Consider the following 20,290-nt stretch of genomic DNA (forward strand, 5'->3'; position numbering starts at 1 on the left):
TAGCGCGCTGCTGGGACGCGGTGCACTGTGGGAGTTGTAGTGCTGGGGTTCTCTGGGGGTTGTGGCTCGGATCCCTAGAAAGGTGTCGGTCCCTGGTTGGAGGCCTGGGGGCGTTCCTGTGGGCGTGCTGTGCCTGGGCTGGCTGAGGAGTTGGAATTTGTGTTCCTGATCTGAAATCGTATCGAACTTTGTTAGCATGGAAATTTAAATGTGGTCCTCATATGCCCAAAGTGTGATGTTTTGGTGATTTTTACTTTTAGGAAGACTTCTGACTCGATTTGGATGAAAGCAAGAAAGAAAAAACTTGCGCCTTCTACCTGGCAGCAACAGTGGTCCCTAACTGTGCACAGCACACACAGTGCTTATCTTCACAACATCTGACCAAGAGGAATAGTAAGCTGCAAACCTGCAGAACATCTCTAGAAAGAAAAACAGTCTCATCTGGGTGAATGTCCTTATAGCTCAGAGAGGTTGCTGGGTGTTTGGTTTTTTTTGTTTTTTTTTTGTTTTTTCTAAGATTTCACTATTTTGCGTATGTCAGAGCTATAAAGAACTCTCAGAACAAGCATTCTGAAAGTGAAGCATATTCAGCTTGACAGCTCTTAGGCTTCAATAATAAACTTTCCTATGCAAACTGCATTTTCCACTTCAGAACTTTACTTGATACAGTGAGCTAAAAGCGAAGTGATTCATTTTGGTGATGGCACTTTTTTCTCAATCCTGTCAGTATGGTTTACAGGTTTTGCTGTGGAAGAGCCGTGTATTCTGGCCTGCTTCAAGATGCCGTCAACTGTTTGCTGCCTCTTTTGGCATCCCAAAAAGGGACAAGGTTAGCTATTTCAACTTTATGACATCTTCCAGCACTGCTTTGCCAGCGGATCCCCAAGGGACTGATGCCTGTCCAGCTAAGAAAAGGTCTGAAATTGATTATGAAGAAGAAAAAGGATGGGATGAGGATACTCAAGAAATACATGAAGGGAAACTCCGCTTTTCTTCCTCTGGGGGAGCTTTGAAGAAGCAGTTAACGAATCACACTGTATCAAGGCATAAGTTTGCCACTGTACAGCCTCCTGAAAGGCCTTTGTGTGCTGAGGAGTGGTGTAGACTGAGGGAAAGTTTTCAGTCCCCAGAAGTATTTGAAGAAGTGATGTTTAACAGTATGATCAGATACAACAGCCCCATTGACGTGGCTAAGTCCTTACTGACTCATGTGGCAAAGAGTAATGGTGACATTGGGTATAATTTATTGGTCAAATATCTGGCACTGTGTGTCCAACAAGGGAAAACTTCAGAAATTTGTGATGTGTACGACATATTGAAAATCAGATTTAAGACTTTAGAGAGTGGGGCTTACAACCTTCTTATCAGAGGACTGAGTAATTCAGATCAGTGGAGAATGGCACTTACTCTTTTGGAAGAAGTTAAAAGGGTTACAGTTCCTTCACGATCAAACTATGAATCCTGCATCAAAGCAGCTGGCCGTCACCAAGAAATGACCCTTGCTTGTGAACTTTATCATGAAATGTTGGCTAAGGATTTAGTGCCAACCTTGGATGTCCTGCAGGCCCTTTTTGACCACAGCAGGGGTATGAAAAATTCTGCATTACGAAAAGAGCTGTTTGGTATCCTCTTATATTTGAGAGAGAACCAAGTATATCCTCACAAAACACTTATGCGGAGTATAAAGCTGTGGTTTGAAAGGTAAATAATGTTTCAGTAGCAAGCTCCAGTTCTTGAGGGTCAATTTTGATTGTCATATATTAAATCTAATAAGATACTTGAAATAGTGTTTGAGCTGTTGGCTTAAAAATAAATAGGCAGTTTATGTGGAGTTCCCAAACAAAAGTAGGATCTGTGAACTTTGAGCTCCATTAGCATCACAGAAATAATGCAGATTGGGACTTTTATTAACAGAGGAAACAGAAGTTACAGTAATCACAGAAGTGAGTGTAACTGAAAAAGTGTTATTTTCAATAATGATTTTTCTGAAGAGCAGTCCATCTCTGACTTTACAAGTTAGTAAAGCCAGATCCAGTAGTGATCTCAGTGTCTAACAATCGTAATATTTTATGCTGCCTATTGTCTTTGTTAAAAAACAAATACCTGAAGAACCTCTGTGTATCATCATACAGAATGAGAAAGGAGGCAAGACGTGCTGTAGACTTTGGGATAGCCGTTCCACATAATTGTACAACCAAAGATAATAAAGGCAGTGGCAAAGAGGGAGGTATCTGCAATTTCATGCTGTTGTGCATATAGCCTATTCTGTTCTGGATCTTGTGGGCAAAAAGGAACGTTTGTGCCAGTGTGGTGACACCAGTGTTAATAGCAAAGGTGATGATAATGATGTGGCATCAGAAAGTCTCAGTGCAGTATTTTGCTATGACCAACATTACTCTTAGGAGTGTGTTTGTAAATCTTTGGATTACACTTGCATAGAATTCTTGATTTCCTGCTTTTCCATCTGATTTCTGAGTGCTTTATGAATGTGTATGGCAGCACCTTGGAATTTGTCAGCGCAGTCTTGTTATTTGTGTATCTTTATATCTGGGGACAAAGTAAACGGAAGGACTTGTTGTCAGTTCTCAGCATGTTAAACACTGATTTGTTGTTTGGTACTTCAAGTTGTTGAATTATGTATGAATTTTTGTGTGGGGTTGTTTTTTGTTTTTTGTTTTTTTTTTTTCTTCAGGGTAGATGGTGGGCCTATTTCTAAATATTGACTAAATATAGTTTTTTGTTTTTTGTTTTTTTGTTATCTGTAATGCTGGTATAGCTAAATGAGAATCTAATGCTGTAATTTATCTTTTCCTGTGTATGTTTTAGTATACCAGGAGAGAACTGGAAAGGACACCTGACCAATATTAAAGACAGGTAAATGCAATGTTTTACTTAAAAATGAGCTGCTGTCTTTGTATAAGATGAACTTTTCTTTCATAACTGTAAAACAACTTTTTAATCCTTGACAATATGAACATTTGTTGCATACATATAAATTCCCATACTCTAGTTTCCAGAGGTTCAAGGTAATGATGCATGATTCATACATTTTTGATTGTATGGATTGTACAAAATGGATTTGTGCATTGTGTTGGTGTACAGCTTTTGTTTGGAGAAGTAGCGAGGGAAACAACTAGGAAAAAAAAATGATGGTTGAGAGCAATGACAGTTACAGTTTGATTTCCTTCAGAATGTGGGTTAAGGCAGAGACTGGCTGTGGAACATGAAACAACCTTAAAAAGGCTGGGTCTTTAAAAAGGTTCTTATTCTTTCTTGTGGCATAGTTCTGGAAGATCATACAAAAATCTAGAAATGGCTACAGTGACTTCAGAGTTTTGGATGCATGCCAGAAAGACTGCAACCAATTTTCTTTTATTGTGTTGGATTTGTGTTAAAAATGTTCTTATAGTCAGATGCCCGTTAAGATTGTAAAATTTAAGATAATTCTTATTTATTTTTATCTTCTTTTTTCACTATTCGCAGTGGACAGTGCCCAGTTTGCAACCATCAGCTGGAAGATAGTGAGCTCACCGAAGAGGAATACAATAATTTGAGAGAGAGAATAATTAGAGATGTGATACATGGGACCGACACTTTCAGAAAGACAAGTCCACAGGTAGGTCTTGTGTGCTCAGGTCTCAGCCTGAGAGTAATATACAATTGGTGTTGATGTACTCTGAAAACAGCACAGGTGTTTTGTTTTTTTTTCCCTTTGCTTTAAACATGAACAAGCCTTTAGACTCTTTCTGACGTTTTTTATTTTTAAATATATACTTTCATCTTTATAATTACAGCATACATCAAGAGTATCAAGCTTTCTCAAAGGATGTTTTCTGAGGGGGCATGATTTCCATACTCTATTGTACGTTGCAGTTCTGTTCATTACTCTTCTTATGCAGAGGTTCAGCCTTAGTGGTACTGAGTGAAGCTGAACTCCACTAGATGGAGCCCACACCACATTGTGGGGTGGTCTTGCATTACCTTATAAGCAGTGATGTGATTTGGCTTTAGGTGGCAATTCTGGTCCATATGGATTTTGAAAATATGGAAAGACTCAGCAGGTTTAGTGCTTAAGGCTTTCTGCTTTCTTCCTTATACATGCGTAACAGTTAAAAGAACTTGAAACTGTCAGGGTGCTCGTAGTACCTAAAGCCAGTTCAGACCTCTAATTTATGTGCAGATATTCATCTCAGTTCAGGACTTCTGGCTGATCTGCTGTGAATTTTAGAGAAGAGTGAAATTATCTTTAAAAATGTAGCAGTAATTCACTAGCAAGTATTTGGTGATTACTGATGTTCCGTAATATAAGATAAATGAAAGGATGTGTTTTATTGCATGCTGTAGAATTAACTTTACCAGTTCTTTAAAAGCCTTTGTGAAAAGATGAAAATTATGTTTGAGGTGGGTTTATTAAAGAAAGCTGTGACAAAACTTTGATTCCTTAAGCAGTTTTGTGTTGCAGCTTTGTGTTATATATGGTGATTGCTGTCTTGAAAATTTCAAATGTGGAAAGTGTTCAGAGCTAGCCTGTTAACAGTACTGGTTGGAGTGAGGAAGATTTAGGAAGGCAATTCATGTTACCACTGTGAGGACCTGATTGATCATATGAGTGCAATCTAATGAAACAAAGAAGGAGGTTGTAAAAGCCCCATCCCTGGACGTAGCAGGGGGGTTGAAACTAGATAATGATTGTGGCCCCTTTCAACTCAGGTCATTCTATGACTGCAAGTTTTAATGCCCACAGATTTTGCTGACTTGTGTGACAGCTGAATTTCTGTCATTTACCACGCCAGGGCCACCTTTATAGCTGTTGAGAGTTGACCTCAGTCCAGTTCTGTACCAGCAGGCAGATTGAATGGGGATAAAATGGGTGTGTTTACTGGTGGCAGTGCAGCTGATTCTGCTTTCTCCCAATGCTTAGCATGGATGTGTGGCAGAGGCAAAGCGGTGTTTTGATGTGTTGGAGGTTTCCAGAAATAACTTTGGGACTTTTTAGTTGCCTTTGCACTGTGAAAGCAGACGTGGTAATGAAAATATCTTGCCCATTTTGGGTATACCAGACTGTGTGACTTCTCCTGCAGCCAGGGTTTTCCAGAGGGGAAACTAGGTGAAAAGGCTGTACAATGTAGGCAAGTATATGTGAGAGGGTGTTTTCCATTTTCCAGTCAGTCATGCTTTTTTTTGTAGCAGCCACTAATAGAAAACATTTCAGCTTTCTATTCCTTATTTTTTTTTAAACTAATATTCTTCAGTGCATTGCTGATTAAACAGGGAAACAGTTTAAGTAGTTTTGAGCTCTGAGAAGTTTTATTCCAACAACACTTTAAATTGCTTTATGGAGTGCATTTGGAATTTTCTTTTTTCTTCACTGTGTACTCCTTTGTTTTACTCTTGCAACAGTATTGTTGCTTTTACTCCTCTCAGGCATAAATGCAATCAGAGTATTTAATGAGAAGCAAAGGTTTAGTTTATTGAGGATCCTCTCTCTGAAAGTACTCTGTTATGCTGTATGTAAAGAAAAAAAAAACAACCAAAGACTATGTGATTAGACACTTCTAGCAAAGAAAATGAAACAATTTAGTGTGATGCATAAGAATGGCAGTGAACAGTACTTACAGATATTTTTAAGATGGCCTGCCTGAACTATTAAACATTATCTGTAATGAGAAAATATCTATTACATAGATAATACAAATTCAAATCTTTATATACATCTACCAAAAGCTGTTAGGATGTTAGGTGGTGATCTGATTGCAAGCAAGTTGCAGCCTTACAAAGTGGTGTAGGAAGAAAACAATTTTAACAAGGCTGTCTCTTTTGTATTAAGGTCTATACGATACTTCCAGCTGTTTACTCTGGCTGCATTTAATTGGGAGCTATACTATCGAGATGGAGATAGTGTAATCAGTATACTGAGAGACAGTATCATCTCCTGCTGGATGACTTTCATGCTCAGGTGTTTCTCAAATAGTTCAGTAATATCATCCTATTTGTAGCTACTTCATACTCCTGATAAGGGCTGATGTGCATGGGGAAAGAAGTGCTTGGCAGATGTGCGTATGCTGTGAGGAAGACAGGAAGAGATGGATTTGGGGCATGTATAGTCCCCACGCTAGGTCTGGTCTAGGTGCATAAAGGGGTTTTACATGTTCTTTTAGAATGTAGTAGTCTGGAGGGAGAAGAGAAAGTGACCCATTCATATACCTGTAATTCTTGCAGCTGATTTTGTGAAGCTTTGAAAATAGATCTCTCTGTCTTAACATTTAAGTTGATGGCTTTTGTATAATGCATTGGTTCTCCTTTGATGTGTGCGTTTCCCAACTCTAAGATTTGCCTCAAAGCCCTTTGAGCCCAGAGGGACTGAGTGCACCCTCCAGAAGTTTGTCAGCAACAGCAAACTGTGTGGTGTGGTCAACATGCTGAGGGAAGAGGGTGCAGCCCAGAGAGACCTGGAGAAGCTAGAAAAGTGGGCCCATGTGAGCCTAATGAAGTTGGCTGCTTTTGAGGTTGGCTACTCATACCTGCTCTGAAATGCCCGGATGATTATGGTTATCTTGCACTTGGATGCCATGACTAATTTGCCTGATCCTTTCAGGGAGAAAGAAGAGTGGTTAATTCAGCTAGGCCTGTGAATCCATCTGCAGATAGGGCTGAATATGTTTTTTTTCCTTCTTTGCTAAGTACGGACTGCTGGACTCAGTCAGAGTGAGGTGCAGCAGTATCCTATGTTGCATTATAAGGCAGGTTTGCTGCTAGGTCTTATAAGATCCGCAGGGACAGAGCAGAGCTGGATTGAGTGGGACTCTGGTTTAGTTGCAGGTTTCTTTTGGTTGTGGTGTTTTGGTAGGACAAAGGCTAATTTGGGGGTTAGTAAGAAAGCTAGCTTCAGTGCTTGATCCAGTACTGAATCTTGTAAGGGCCAGTAAGCATAGAATAAAGATGGGTAAAGTTATGGTGAATGTTCAGATAAATCCAGTACTGGACTTCCTGAACAAAGTCTGAGAACACTGCAGCCCAAGCTGCAGGCTTGTCGTGCTTACTTTCTGTCTTCCTACCTCCATTTAATTCAGGGTGGATGTTAGACTCTTCCTTTGATATTGTCTTTTAGGACTAGAGCAGAGAGAACTTGAAAAAGGGGGGAGAAGAGGAAAGACTGAGTGGAAAAATGGGGGTGTTGAGAAACAAAGGCAGCCGGAGTTTTTTTAAGGCTTCTTATTTTTCTTGCATCTCATCTTACTGCGGATGCTCCTGATTTATAATGGAAGTAAACAGAAGCACAGAGATTATTCTGGTAGAAGAGTAAAAGACTAAGCTGCTTCCTTAGTAGCAAGGAATAGATCTTGATGAAAACATATTTATCATGTATTTCTTTCTCTTGGTTACGTCATTGTTAGAGAATGTTCTTGAAGTTGGGTCAGATTTTCTGGGGTGGCCCACTCTTCCTTTTCTTGATTCATTTGACAAGGAATGGATTGAGATTTTGTTCAGGTCACTGTCTTTAACTGATTGTTCAGCAAAAATAGGTCATCATGCAAAAAAAGTTACATTTCCATCTTCCAGTTCAATGTAAAAGAGTCCAATGTTTTGTTGTCCACCACAGTTATTTTTTTTGTAACAACTCCTTCATCACCTCTGTATTTGAAAATTCTCCTAACATGATACATGTTGGAAAATCTGTTTCTGATCTTAAATCTTTTTGAAAACTTTTTTGCATGGTTAAAAGATAGGTGCTAATGATACACAATTTCCACTGTATGTAATTTGGAGGTCTTGCTAAGCAACATACAAAGTTGCTTTCCTGATGCAGTGATTTTTCTCAGACCTGAATCTTTCTTTCATTATCTAGTACATGTAAGAAGAAACAGGAAGAATCCACTGAAGTTTTAGAATGTCATACCTTAATAAAGTGCTTTTTTTTTTCCTGCTTGTTAGGTTATTTTCCTGTTCGTTCAACAGATGCAGATAGATCTATAAATATAAAATTAGAACAGTAAATTTTCACCAAAGAGTTAAACTAGTCTGACTTAGCTAAGTAGCTAAATTTTAAGGAGATTATTTTATCAGGAACTCCTTGAGTACACAGTCTGGTACTTGTTGATCATCCATTCCACTTAGAAGTTTCTTGAGAAGTCTGGCATGATGCAGTTTTGAAGTGTTTTCTGCGTTTGAATATAGCTAATTTTTTTTATAGTACTTGTAAAATAAAATTAATGTGAACACATGTTGGTTTCGCACAGTTTACAAGGTTGCCCCTTTAACTTGGGCATTATCAAGTGGTCCTTCACCATTTCATTGTTTGATCCATCACCAAAGCTAGTTCAAACCTGAGGAGCTGCTTTCCAGCTGTGGTCAAAGCCAGAGTTTTCTGATATTGCAGAAGATGGCATTGTAATTTATGATAATTAGGATGGCATAACAGGTTATAATAATTTCATGTTATCTATCTGGTGCTTTATTTCTTAAGACTTAATTACTTTGTTTTAGAACAGCAACAGTTCGAGCAGATATTTTCATTATGCATTATGATCCTTCAAGTCAATGCAGTTTCTCTAGAAATGTGTAAAATATAAGGATACTTTTTTCCTATGGCGTGCATCATTTCATCCCTTTTATGTTAAATTTAATTTTCTTTTGTAATCGTTACTGATTTGGCTTCTTAGCCATTCTCTTTTCTAAATACCTGTAAAGCATTTTATGTATATGGAAATTAGTACAGAAATTTGGAAGATGATGCTAATTTTTTGGCACAACCCTTTGTTTTTTCTGTTCTGCATTTTTAAGATGCTATAGCTAGCTCAGTGTTCTAGTAGCCTTTTATGAAGTTGTCAGGTTTTTTTTTTGTTTTTGAAATCTAACTACTGTTTTCTGGTTTTCTTTTACCTTTTGTATAGATATGCGGAAATATTTTTTTTAAATGCTCCTTTGCAAAAGGTATGCACATCTAACTCCAACAGATCGTAGTATTCCAAATGTTTTGTACTGTTTTTAATTGTCAGTTTAATCTTATTACAGTGTACAGATGCTGAGTGCATAGGTTTTATAATTCTCTGGGTTGTTTCCAGAAATATAAGGGCAGAACGTTTGGTGCCATTCAGCCCCTTGAGTTGCTGCTGTTTCTATTGAGATTGCAAGTATTACTCAACGTGCAGTTGGTGGCAACATGCTTTTCAAACTAGTGTAACTGGCCTCACCACCCTCCCAGCTGCTCACTTGTGTCCCCTTCAAGTGTGCCAAGGGAGAAAGAAGGTGAGCGTATGGGGACCATAGTGAGCAGGGGATGTGGCTAGATTGCAAAATAAGGTTGTGTTTTGCCTTGGATGACTTTTCACCTTTTTTCAGCTAGATGAGTTGCTTGCTTAGATTTGCTACAAACATTTGCACCAGCATAGCAGACAGCAGCACAGGGGTGTATTTGGCTGTCTGATCTTCATGTGACATCTTTCCACATGGAGATTATGGACTGTCTAAATGAATGCTTGCTGGCCTCACGTACTTGTCATGCTTTTATATTGTCCCGCTGTCTTTGTATAATGCCTGTTACAGTATTATTCGGCATTCAAATTCATATAAGATGACAGCATTGCAAAGCTGAGGGTTATTTTTTTCACTGAGGGCAGCAGCACGAACTGCTTGTTCTCTCTCCATTGTCAGTGTACTTAGGAAGTGCTCTGCATGGGCACTCATGGCGGTGGGATTGACTCATATCAGGCAGCAGCAAGTCCTGCAGCAGCGCTGCCTGCTGCTGACGCAGGAGCATGAGCTGGCAACACGCAGCTCACCTCAGCCTGGCTGTCTGCCTGCCTGCTCTTTGCTGCTGGGATCCTTCTTGTTTGTGACAGTGTCTCTGGAGGTTACAACCACAGTACTTTGAACCTCTTGCATTATTTTTTAACTTTGCAAGCATAATAATAGAGGACAAACAAATCGTATTTAATCCAGAGTGCATAGTGATACCATACACATTACTGAGAAAAGCCTTCCTGCTTACAATGGTTCGAAGGGGATTTCCAAGCTTTGAAACTAGAGGGGGAAATATTTAAAGCCTTCAGGCATAACAACAGCAGACTAAAGGGTACTCCAGCAGTTGCAACACAGAACTCCTTAAAAAACTGTCTGGATTTCAACTTGACAGCTGTGTTCTGTGTCTCACGCACTAACGCCTATTCCTGTGTTTTTCTTCTGATACCAGGAAACGCTGCCAAAAACAAAGCAGCATACACCACTTTGTGTTTTATGAAACTGATAGAAAGTGAGTGTTTTCAGTTCTCTAAAAACTGCTCTCACAGTATTGAAAAATGCCCTGCTTGATGCTTAGGATAGAGTTGCATAATATTTAAGTGCAGTATAACATTCTGTTCAATGTAATTTGCTCTTTCGTTGCACTTGCGTATATTGCCATTCAGTGTGGAGAAAGGACTGATTTTTCTTTTGTTCAAAGCTTAGAATTACGAATGTTTCTGGAAAATGATGCATCAGTAACTGTAGTTCTGTTCTTACACGCATCTTATAGTGTCTCTACCATTCCTTATGAGTGAGCACAGGTTTTATTGTGTAGAAGTGACAAACTCTTGTTTCTGCAGTTGTTTTGATAGCTTTTGGTAGGGTTTTCTTTTTTTTTTTTTCTTTCTTTTTTCCTTCAAATTCCATGCATTTGTATGAACAGAAAGGCCTTTCTACTATTAAAATTCCTCTGTGGATTTGCTCGTGTATCTTCTTTGCATGCTACATTACTTTGTTTTAGCATTTAGATCAGTGGGCATTTTGGCTTGGTGAATTTGAAAGACTGATTTTTATTTTTGGTTGCTCAGATATTTTCTATTTAGACTTGGGCAAAAAAAAAAAAAAATCTAACCTTCCTGTGGTCTTAAGCTTTCACCCGGTGTCTTAGATAGAGAAATAATGAAAATCTCATAAAATTCTGTAGTTTCATAGTGCTGTAAGTTAGCCTGGTCAGTGCTACCTGATGATTACAGTAGCCTCACCTGCTCTTGGCCTCACCCCTAATCTGTGCTGTCTGCTGCTGTGCGATACGGACTGACCTGAGCAGGGGAACCAGGCTGTTCCGTTGACTCAGCTCATGTGAGGTAAGTTCTTAATCTGCTCCTGTCTTCCTTGTTGCTCCAGTAAACTTGTTTGCGTAGGTAGATGAGAGTTAGGAATGAATGGCTGAGGGAAGGGAAAAGGTAGAAACGCCTATTTCTGTGTTAGCATCAGTACGTGCCAGTGAAAAAAAGAAAAAGATGGTGAAAGAGAGCATGGGACATCCAGATGGTGTGGAGTACCTAAAAATTTGAATTCACTTTGTGCTGTTGCTGAAGTATGAATGGATTTTGGCCACCCAAATGCTAGTGGATAATCAAACAAATATTTCAAATGCCTTCTTTGTGTAAGGATAAATTCCACGGTGGATTTTTATGGCTGACTTAGTGAAGAACTGATGTAGTCACTGCCATATCCATTTGCAAACATAAGCTCTCTTAATAGAAATGGCTGTGAATCACTTCTGCTGACTGTGTAGTTAGCATTTCCCTGTTTTCCCAGCCAGGCAGTGAATGAAATTGAGTGTATTCTTTTTCCAGTTCCCTTTTCTTTTGAACATAGTATCTAAGAGGCTATGACTGGAACCTCCCTTCTGTAGGCTCTCCACAGTCCTGCTGCAGTGAGGCATGCTCATCAGGTACACAGACTGCTGCAAAACATCTGGCAGCAAGTATGATGGAATTGCTGTACAGCTTATTGTACTTTTCTGTAGCTCCCTTGCATTAAGATAAACTTTTCCTCAGCAGCTTCTTGAGATGAACACAAGTTAGAAATTGGTGTAGTGTCTAATGTTTGTTTGAGTGTCCTTGTATGTGAAGAGAGATATTCTGCTACTTGTTGGTGTCCTGCAGGGTTTTGCAGGAGTGTACCCTGTTGTGTTCAGCAGGACATCTTCATCTAAATGTTCCTTTTGGTCTTCCTGTGTTCATTATCTCCCTTCTGGCAAACACTGCTGCATGCAGATCAGGTTCTCAGTGTGGAAGGAGAAGCTTGTTTGAGTAGCACAATTTCTTTTGTCTAAATTGGCCCTCATGTCATTACTGTACTGTACTGGTGAATTTTGTGTCTGGCTTCTCTTGATAGGTTGTAGCTTAGCTGCAGCTGTGCTCTGCTTAATTACATTTCATAAAGAAAATCTTCAATTTCTTTTTCCAGATGGTTAGTGAGGGGAATGTCTTGAGAGAATTATGGGTGAATCATCTCTTGATTACTGTAGCTGTCAGTAACAGCTGGATAAAGCCCAGACAATTCTTGATCTTTGGAAGATCAGCATCTTTCAATTTTTATACTGTATCTCTTCTAATGTAGGTCAGTGCTTGTGTGTTTGAATAACCCTTTGTACTGCATTCGGATGGTGTAGCCTGCTGCTAATTCCCAGGGTTTGCCCTTTTCCCTTCCCTAAGCCTGGAGAGGATGGGAAATCTGACAACTTGGACTCTCTTTCATAGAGTCACATTGGTCATGTGGTTGGAGTGGACCGTAAAAGGTTATGGTTCTAACCCCTGCCATGGACAGGGTTGCCTACCACTAGATCAGGCTGCCTAGTGTCCCATCCAATCTGGCCTTGAATGCCTCCAGAGATGGGCCGTCCACAACTTCTCTGGACAGCCTGTTCCAGTGCCTCACCACCCGCAAAGTAAAAATCTTCTTTCTAGTATCTAGCTTCAATCTCCCCTTTTTCAGTTTAAACCCATTGCCCTTTGTCTTGTTGCTATCAGACTATGTAAAAAATCAGTCCCCCTCTTGCTTGTAAGCTTCCTTCAAGTACTGGAAGGCCACAATGAGATCTCCCCAGAGTCTTCTCTTCTCCAAGCTAAATAAGCTCATCTCCCTCAGCCTTTCTTTGTAGGAGAGGCACTCCAGCCCTCTAATCATCTTTGTAGCCCTCCTCTGGACCCACTCTAACAGTTCCACATCCTTCCTCTATGCAGGGGCCCCAAGCCTGAGCGCAGTACTGCAGGAGTAAAGAGGGCAATCACCTCCTTCATCCTGGTGACCACCCTTCTTTAGATGCAGTCCAGAATACTGTTGGCCTTCTGGGCTGCAAGGGCACACTGCTGGCTTGTGTCCAGCTCCAACAGGACCCCTGAGCCCTTCTCAACAGGGCTGCTCTCAATGAGTTCTTCTCCCAGTCTGTACTGATATCTGGGATTGCCTCAAACCAAGTGCAACACCTTGCACTTGGCCTTGTTGAACCCCATTAGATTCTCATGTGCCCACTTTTTGAGCATGTCCAGGTCTCCCTGGATGGCATCCCTCTCTTTTGTTCAGGGACGGAGATCTGAGTTATCTTCTATGTGGTTCTTTTAGGTAATTGGCTATTTTGTTTTGTTTTCCTGAAAGGAAAGGAGTAATCTTCTGTGTTGCTGGGGAAACATAGATGGAATGGAGAAAATGAACAGATTCTTGGGGTTTTTCTAGTCTCTCTGAGGCTTATCATTGTAGTCTTCTGAATTTGGGGATGTGAATTTGGCCTTTTGTCTTATTCTATTCTAATGTGTTCTATTCTAACTTATTCTAATGTTAACTCCTCACTTCTGCTTGTGTGACTAAATCTCCTGTGGCAGCAAGCCTTCTCTTCCAACTGTATTACATTGTCTCCTGGTATTGGAAGTGTTTTCTCATATGCTCTCATATGCTGTATTGCATAGATTACTGGTAATGAGGCAAAAGAACAGTGCAGATCTGGGGGCTGCTGGCAACACAACAAAACAGGCCTTTGAGGTTGGAGAGAGAGGTGGTGGGGTGGGGTGGTTGAGAGAGTGACCATACAGGATGCAGCTTCTTTCCTGCTCTGAAAGTGAACCACAGAGAGCCAAAGTTGGCTTCTGAAAGGTGCTGCTCCATCTGCCCCTCTGGGAGAGGAGGAAGAGCAAAGCACAGGGTGTGGAGAGAACACCCAGCTCCTCTGTGGCTCTTCCAGTGCCTGTACTTCCTTGACAAAACTCTCTGCCATTGGGGTGACCTACTTGCTTAAGGAACTGCTCTGTAGCTATTGTCACTTGAAATAAAATACCCCTGTGAAAAGTCTTCACTAAGTGTTTATTTTGTAGGCAATGGAGCCCTGAAAGACAAGATTACATGTACACCATGTTTTCTAAAAACATCTACTTGACTGTTAGTGTTGTTCCCAGTAACATTGATATTTGTTGGCACTGGAAAAATAATGCCCTGTTGGAGTGTTTCCCATGTATTTTCATTTGCTTCCCCTTTGTCTTTTCTTATCTTTGTCCCCAGGCTTTCCTATTTTGCCTTTTTTCTCTCTGTTTCCTTCTTTTTACTCTTCTCCTCATTTCAGACAGCTGTCCATTGTTCAGCAATGACTTGCCTTATTTTGAACCATGAGGAGTTCTGATGGGAAGCCGGGAATCTTTTTTTACCTCAATTGCCTCTCTTCCTGTTCCCCACCCCTCTCCAATGCCATTGCTAGTGATGTCCTATCTGAGTCTTGATGTCCCTGTCCCTCAGATGGCAATGGAAATATTTATTTATCTATATATAGAATGTCTGGAGATTGGGAGGGGAGAAACACTTTACAGGTGTCAACAGTTTGTTAGTGGTTATAGCTTTCTTGCCTTATTTCTTATTCTTTCTAAATGATATTTATTTAAGCTGTGGAGAAGTAAAAAGATCCCCTGAAAGGCAGTTGATTCTGGTGATACCAGGCTGAGCCATGCTGTCTATGTTTTTACCAGTGTGCTTTTGATTGGGTACAGGTCTGTTCACTTAGAATTTCTACCTGAAATTTTAATGTCTGAATGAGGCATTCTTATCTCACTTGGTCTGTTTGTGCTCTTAATACAAGTAATCCTTTTTGTATTATAATTTGTCATAAACATTCCAACTAAATTTGAAGTTGGTGATAGTATGTTGCTGCCTGACAGCAGTATGCTTTTTGAGCAGATACATTCTTTATTTTGCTTCTTTCCTGAAGAAAGAATTGTATGTGCTGTTTTTTATTGTATGTGCATGTTTTTGTTTTCGTGTGGTGGACACGGCTTATAGTTCTTTAGATCTGTATATGGCTATGTGGATACACAGGAGAAAGGAAGGTTGGAGGAGTGGTTCTTGAATTCCTAGCATCAGAGATTAGATTTGTGATTGCTGTGAGTTCCTGTGAGATTATTTGTAGCTTTAGAATGAAACCTCTATTATCCAATAAATAGGCTTTATCTTTAACAGAAGAGCCTGTTAGGAACTGCTCACCTAGATGGGTTACGGTTGACAATTCTATTAAAATCAGTCAGAAACATGAGATTGAAATGTAATGCAGTTGTCTGCTAAAAACACTAAGTCTTAAAAATAAAATCACAGATTCATGAAGGCTTTATTGAAACTTTCTACTCTTTTGGGATCTCGGGCATAAAGCAGTTGTGATTTTCCTTCTGTTGGAGGAAAGAAAAATAGCAAACCAATACCACCCAGGATTGATGCTGTTTGTTTGCTTAATCACTGTGTTATGTTTCTGTTATAATAAGGAATTCATTGGTTTATTAGACTTAAAACTGTATCTTTCAGAAACAAAGGCCTGTGCTTGTAAATGAATGCTTATGTAAATACAAATCTGTTATTCAGAGACTAGCATTTGGTGATTTCAAGATTCTTACAGAGAAATTAAGAATGATGCTTATTTTATGTTTGGAAACATTAGTGATAGTGTCACAGTCTCCTGGGGTGTAAATTTGCTTTATTTTGAAGCTGTTCTGTAAAAACGACTGTAACATGCATCCTTATAAAAGTGTGCGATGCAGATTATAATTGTTAAAATCTGGACGACTGCAAAGTTCTGGTTTTCAATAGTAATGTAATTTAAAAAATATGTCAAAACTATCCAATGAAACATTTATGTCTTCTGAAAGTTTTTCTGCCTGTGTTGTTGTTTTTTCAAATATGCAAGTAAGAAAATTGAGAGATTTAGTGGAGGCTTCTTTGATTGATTGTTTTTTATAATAAAAATTGAATGAAAACTGTTTTTATTAAATGAAACCTACTATTTCCCTTATCCTTTTGTTGATTTATTTCAGGAATTTGAAGCCTTTCAAACATTTGTGGAAAATCGACTTCCGTTTGATATCGTTATTGATGGACTCAATATTTCCCATATAATGCCCAGAAAGGTGCAGTGTGAAAATGTAAGTGCTGGTTAAATATTAATTAAGGATTATGTGTATGCTTAGGCTGATGGCAGAACAATTAGTGCCTCATTATTACTTACCCTCTTGAGAAAATGAGCAAACATTTTTGTAGCACATATTACAGTGAAATTCAAAGACTATCTAGACTTTGCAGATTAAAACAATTAGATGAAAGATGGTGGTTCTTACATATTTGACTGTATTAGTCAAATAAAATCATACCTGAATTTCCCTTAGTGTGTCATGCTCAGAGATAGGCCTAAATTTATTAGGACATATATTGTATCTGTTTTCATAATAGGGAACAGAATAAATGTACTATATAGAAGACTTGGTCTAGTACAGTTGTGCTCATATATTGAAATAACTCTTATTTCAAACTGTATCCTGTACAAGTTTCAATTTCATTTTGGTTTCTGTTGTCTTAAGCATTTGAGTCCTGTAGTAGCAAGGGGCAAACAGGCTTCATTTCTTTCTACTTTGGTGATTTTTAGGATAATCCTGTCTCTTTACCAGTGCCCATTTTTGAGAATTCTTGATACTCCTTTTTTAGTATTTCACTAAGAAATGGCTTCATGTTTTTTATTGTTGTTGCTTTTGTCCCATTCAAGATCTATTTTGAATTTGTAATTATGGGAAATAAAACTGTAAGAAACCAAAAGAGGGCGAGGAAGATGGTGAAGGTTCTAGAGGGGATGACATATGAGGAGCAGCTGAGGTCTCATGGTTTGTTCACCCCAGAGCTGAGGGGAAGCATCATTGCTGCAGCTCCTCACAGGGAGTGGAGGGCAGCACTGAGCTCTGCTACAGCAGTTGCTAACAGTACCCAAGGGATGGCATGGAACTGTGTCATTAAAGGGTCAGACTGGGGGGTTAGGGAAAGGCTCTTTACCAGAGGGTGATGGGTATAGAACGGGCTTTCCAGGGCAGTGGTCTTGACACTGAGCTGTCAGAGTTGAAGAAGTGTCTGGACAACACTGTTGGATGTATGTTTTGATTTTTGGGAGCCAGAAGTCGGACTCAGTGTTCCTTATGGTTTCTTTCCAAGTTGGGGTATGTCTTCCAAAGCCAAACTTTACAAAGAATTTGAAAGTTTAATTTACTTCTAACAATTACAAGAAAAGCAGTTTAGTTCTTAGAACTACTTTAAAACTATTCAGACGAGGCAGGATATCCTCTCACATATAGAGATAAAAGTGGTTGAGCTAGGAGCTAGATAAACCTGCTGAAAGATGTCTGAGAGCTGTGGTGAAGTTTCATGAGACTCTCGCTCATGAAAAGGGTACTTTCCTTAGTGTGAAAATAGAAAAGGAAGTTTACAAGTCTGTATGGGGACATGGGGAAGAGTTGATTACCTGAGAAGATTCCCAGGCAGTGTGCAGTGGCACAGTATTTTTAGACCTATAAAGACAGATTCATGCTGTCAAGGAGGGAAGAGAAATAAACTGTTGGCTTGTTGATGTGCAGCATTGGTTCATGCCTGTACCGGTGTGGGAACTCTGAATGAAGTCCTGAATATTCAGTGAACTCTCTGAAGATATTCAAGACTCGCCTGGACTCCTTCCTGTGTGATCTATTGTGATTTCATAGTGGTGTTTGGACTTGATTTCTACAGAGCTCCCTTCCAACCCCTCCAGTCTGTGTGACTGTAGGCAATGGGGTGAAGAGTCAAATTGGTTACTGCTGATTTCTGGTCAGAAGTCTTTCTAGGAGATATTGGCATGTTGAGCAGCATAAGCTACATTTTCCTTCCTGGCTTCTCCTGTGTTTGTTGGAAAGACGTTAGGATCTGCCATGCCAGGCAGCTCCAGGAGGGCAATATGGAGACATCAGCTTTCCATTTAGATGATTCTGTATTGGTACAGGTTGAATTCCTCATGAGTCCTAGGTACTTACAAATTAGGAGAGTATGTATGCTTTCTGCCTTGCGTAACAGGACAGCAACTGTTAAACAGAAGAAAAGAAGGAAAAGAATGAGCAGTGCAGAACAGTGCAACTCTTTCTTCTGCCTCCAAACTTTGCCTCTGGGTAAGGGAAAGACAGGCCAACTTTGCAGGAATGGCTCCCTGTGTGTGACTGTTGATCTGGCTGCAGGCTGCCCTTTGAGGGCTCGTGATGCCACTACCTTGCTGGAGGCTGCCATCATCACAGCAGAAACAGCTGACTGGGAAGGTGCAGAGTAGCAGGTCTGGGGCTCAAAGGGCAGAACTGAGAGGATGAAATGAAGAAATACATGCAAGAAAGGTTGAAGGAAGTGGGAAGGATAAAGTTGACAGCGAAGGCTGCTGAGGTCGAACTGGATGTCCAGCACGGCAAGAATGGCCGATTTAGAGGAGCGTGTTGACTCTTTAGTGCTTCTGTGGTTTAGACCTTCTGTGCTTGTCCTGAGAAATGATAATACAGGAGCATATTTCCAAGAACTTGTGTTAAAAGCTGGACAACACAACTATTTGGAAAAAGTTAAATTATTTTACATCTCCAGGTGGGAATCATCTATGCTCTTCTCAAGGGTTTACTACAGCATCTGTCAAAGTTAGTCAGGATGCTGCATAGTAAATCTGTTTCCAGCCTACAAGGAATATACTATGATGGGTAGAAGAGCAAATGAGATTGTTGTTCTCTGTAAACGTATGTGTAAACTGTTGGCTTTTTGTACCACTTGTAACACAATTTAGAGAGAATACCGGAATAGAAGTCACTGTCAAATGTGGGAGGTGGCATAAAATCTATGTGGCAATTTTGATGCTTTCTTGTCTTTATTTAAATTTAACAAAAAATACTGTGCCATTTTTAGATTTAGTTGTAGGAAATGTGAATGTGGTGCTGAAGAACAACTAGCTAACTCTTGGTGAGATTATTGAAATCAGAAAACATTGGTAAAAATACTACTTTGTTTTTCAAACAGCTTAATATTTGTAATTCCACTTATGCATTTTGTAAGCATCCTGGAAGGTGGCTGGGTATGTGGGGAAGACACAAGTATCTTGCTTGTGGGATGAGAAGAAAAGACAAAGCAGCAGAACTTGAAGGAATGATTTTTACTCATTTAATCCCAAAAGTATTCCAGTGTTCTATAGAATGAGATATGTGACTTCCAGAAGCCACGGGGACCTTCAGTTTTCACAACTAGCACTTAACAGAGCATGATGAATCTTATTGACTTAGCAGATTTATAGGAATATTCTGTGGTAATTTCTCTATTACACGTTATGGTCGCTTTGTAATTATAATCCTTTTTTTTTTTTTTTTTTTTTGCCAGGTTGATTTTTAAACTAGAGCTGTTTTTCCTGATGCACATCACTATGCAGCTGCATCAATTACTGACAAAAGGGGAGGGAGCATGAGGGTGGGGTCAAACAGTTTGTAGAGGAATAGAATGTTGATGTCTTTTGAAGGCAGTCACTATAAAACTGCCACGCTAGGTATTAGCAGTACCTCTTTTCAACCCTTTGCAACTTAGCTTATCACTTTAAATTAGACATTAAAATTAATTCTAATTAAAAGGTATGATAGAGTGGAAATTATTCTGCTAATCCAAGCAGCAGAAACAGAATCCCATAAAGTGTGAAATAGTTGAGTCATGTATTTCTTGCAGTCTTCTGTGCATTATATTTTCTTCCTGTTTAAGACTGCTCCTGATGTCTTTGCCTTGATGAGTCAGTCACAGTTTATAAACTACCATTTTTGCAATAGAAACTGAAAAAGCCTTGCTGTTTGACTAAGCAAAGGTCACTGGGGCTGTGTTGTGACTTTAAGTTAATCCAGATGTATCTAATGACATAAATCCTCAGCTAACACAATATCAGTTGGAATTCCCTGTCCCTTGCTGCCCTGACTCCCTACAGTGCTTCTGCCTTTCACCTTGTAAAGGTCAAGAGAGGGAATTTCCACACATTAGCTGCGCACTTCTTTTGTTAAACAAAAATGTTGCATAATTTTAAATGCACTTTTTTTGGTTTATCAGTTTTCTGTAGTATTCCCTAGAAGTGAGGGGAATCTAACTGCATGCAGGGATACCAAGGCTCTGAAGCATCCCACTTCCCTTGTGGCAGGGGAGTGTGGGAGCTCTGCTGAGCTCTTTCCAACTATTTCTGGATTTTAGGAGCAGGAGGTAA

At 39.6% G+C, this 20,290-nt stretch overlaps 1 protein-coding gene across 2 annotated transcripts in view; it reads left to right on the forward strand.

Moving 5' to 3' along the window:
• The window catches only part of LOC122175507 (protein only RNase P catalytic subunit), a 38,547-nt gene that overhangs the window by 222 nt on the left and 18,035 nt on the right, over nucleotides 1–20,290 (forward strand). For both annotated transcript variants that reach the window (XM_042863239.1, XM_042863247.1), the window contains exons 2-5: nucleotides 261–1,701; nucleotides 2,827–2,874; nucleotides 3,484–3,616; nucleotides 16,065–16,172. In XM_042863239.1, coding sequence (XP_042719173.1) covers nucleotides 701–1,701; nucleotides 2,827–2,874; nucleotides 3,484–3,616; nucleotides 16,065–16,172 — 1,290 coding nt within the window. In that variant the 5' untranslated portion in view covers nucleotides 261–700. The remainder of the gene's footprint in view (nucleotides 1–260; nucleotides 1,702–2,826; nucleotides 2,875–3,483; nucleotides 3,617–16,064; nucleotides 16,173–20,290) is intronic.

Source organism: Lagopus leucura, unplaced genomic scaffold (genome assembly GCF_019238085.1).
Source record: "Lagopus leucura isolate 7727_CA_CO unplaced genomic scaffold, USGS_WTPT01 Super-Scaffold_1, whole genome shotgun sequence".
NCBI lineage: Eukaryota > Metazoa > Chordata > Aves > Galliformes > Phasianidae > Lagopus > Lagopus leucura.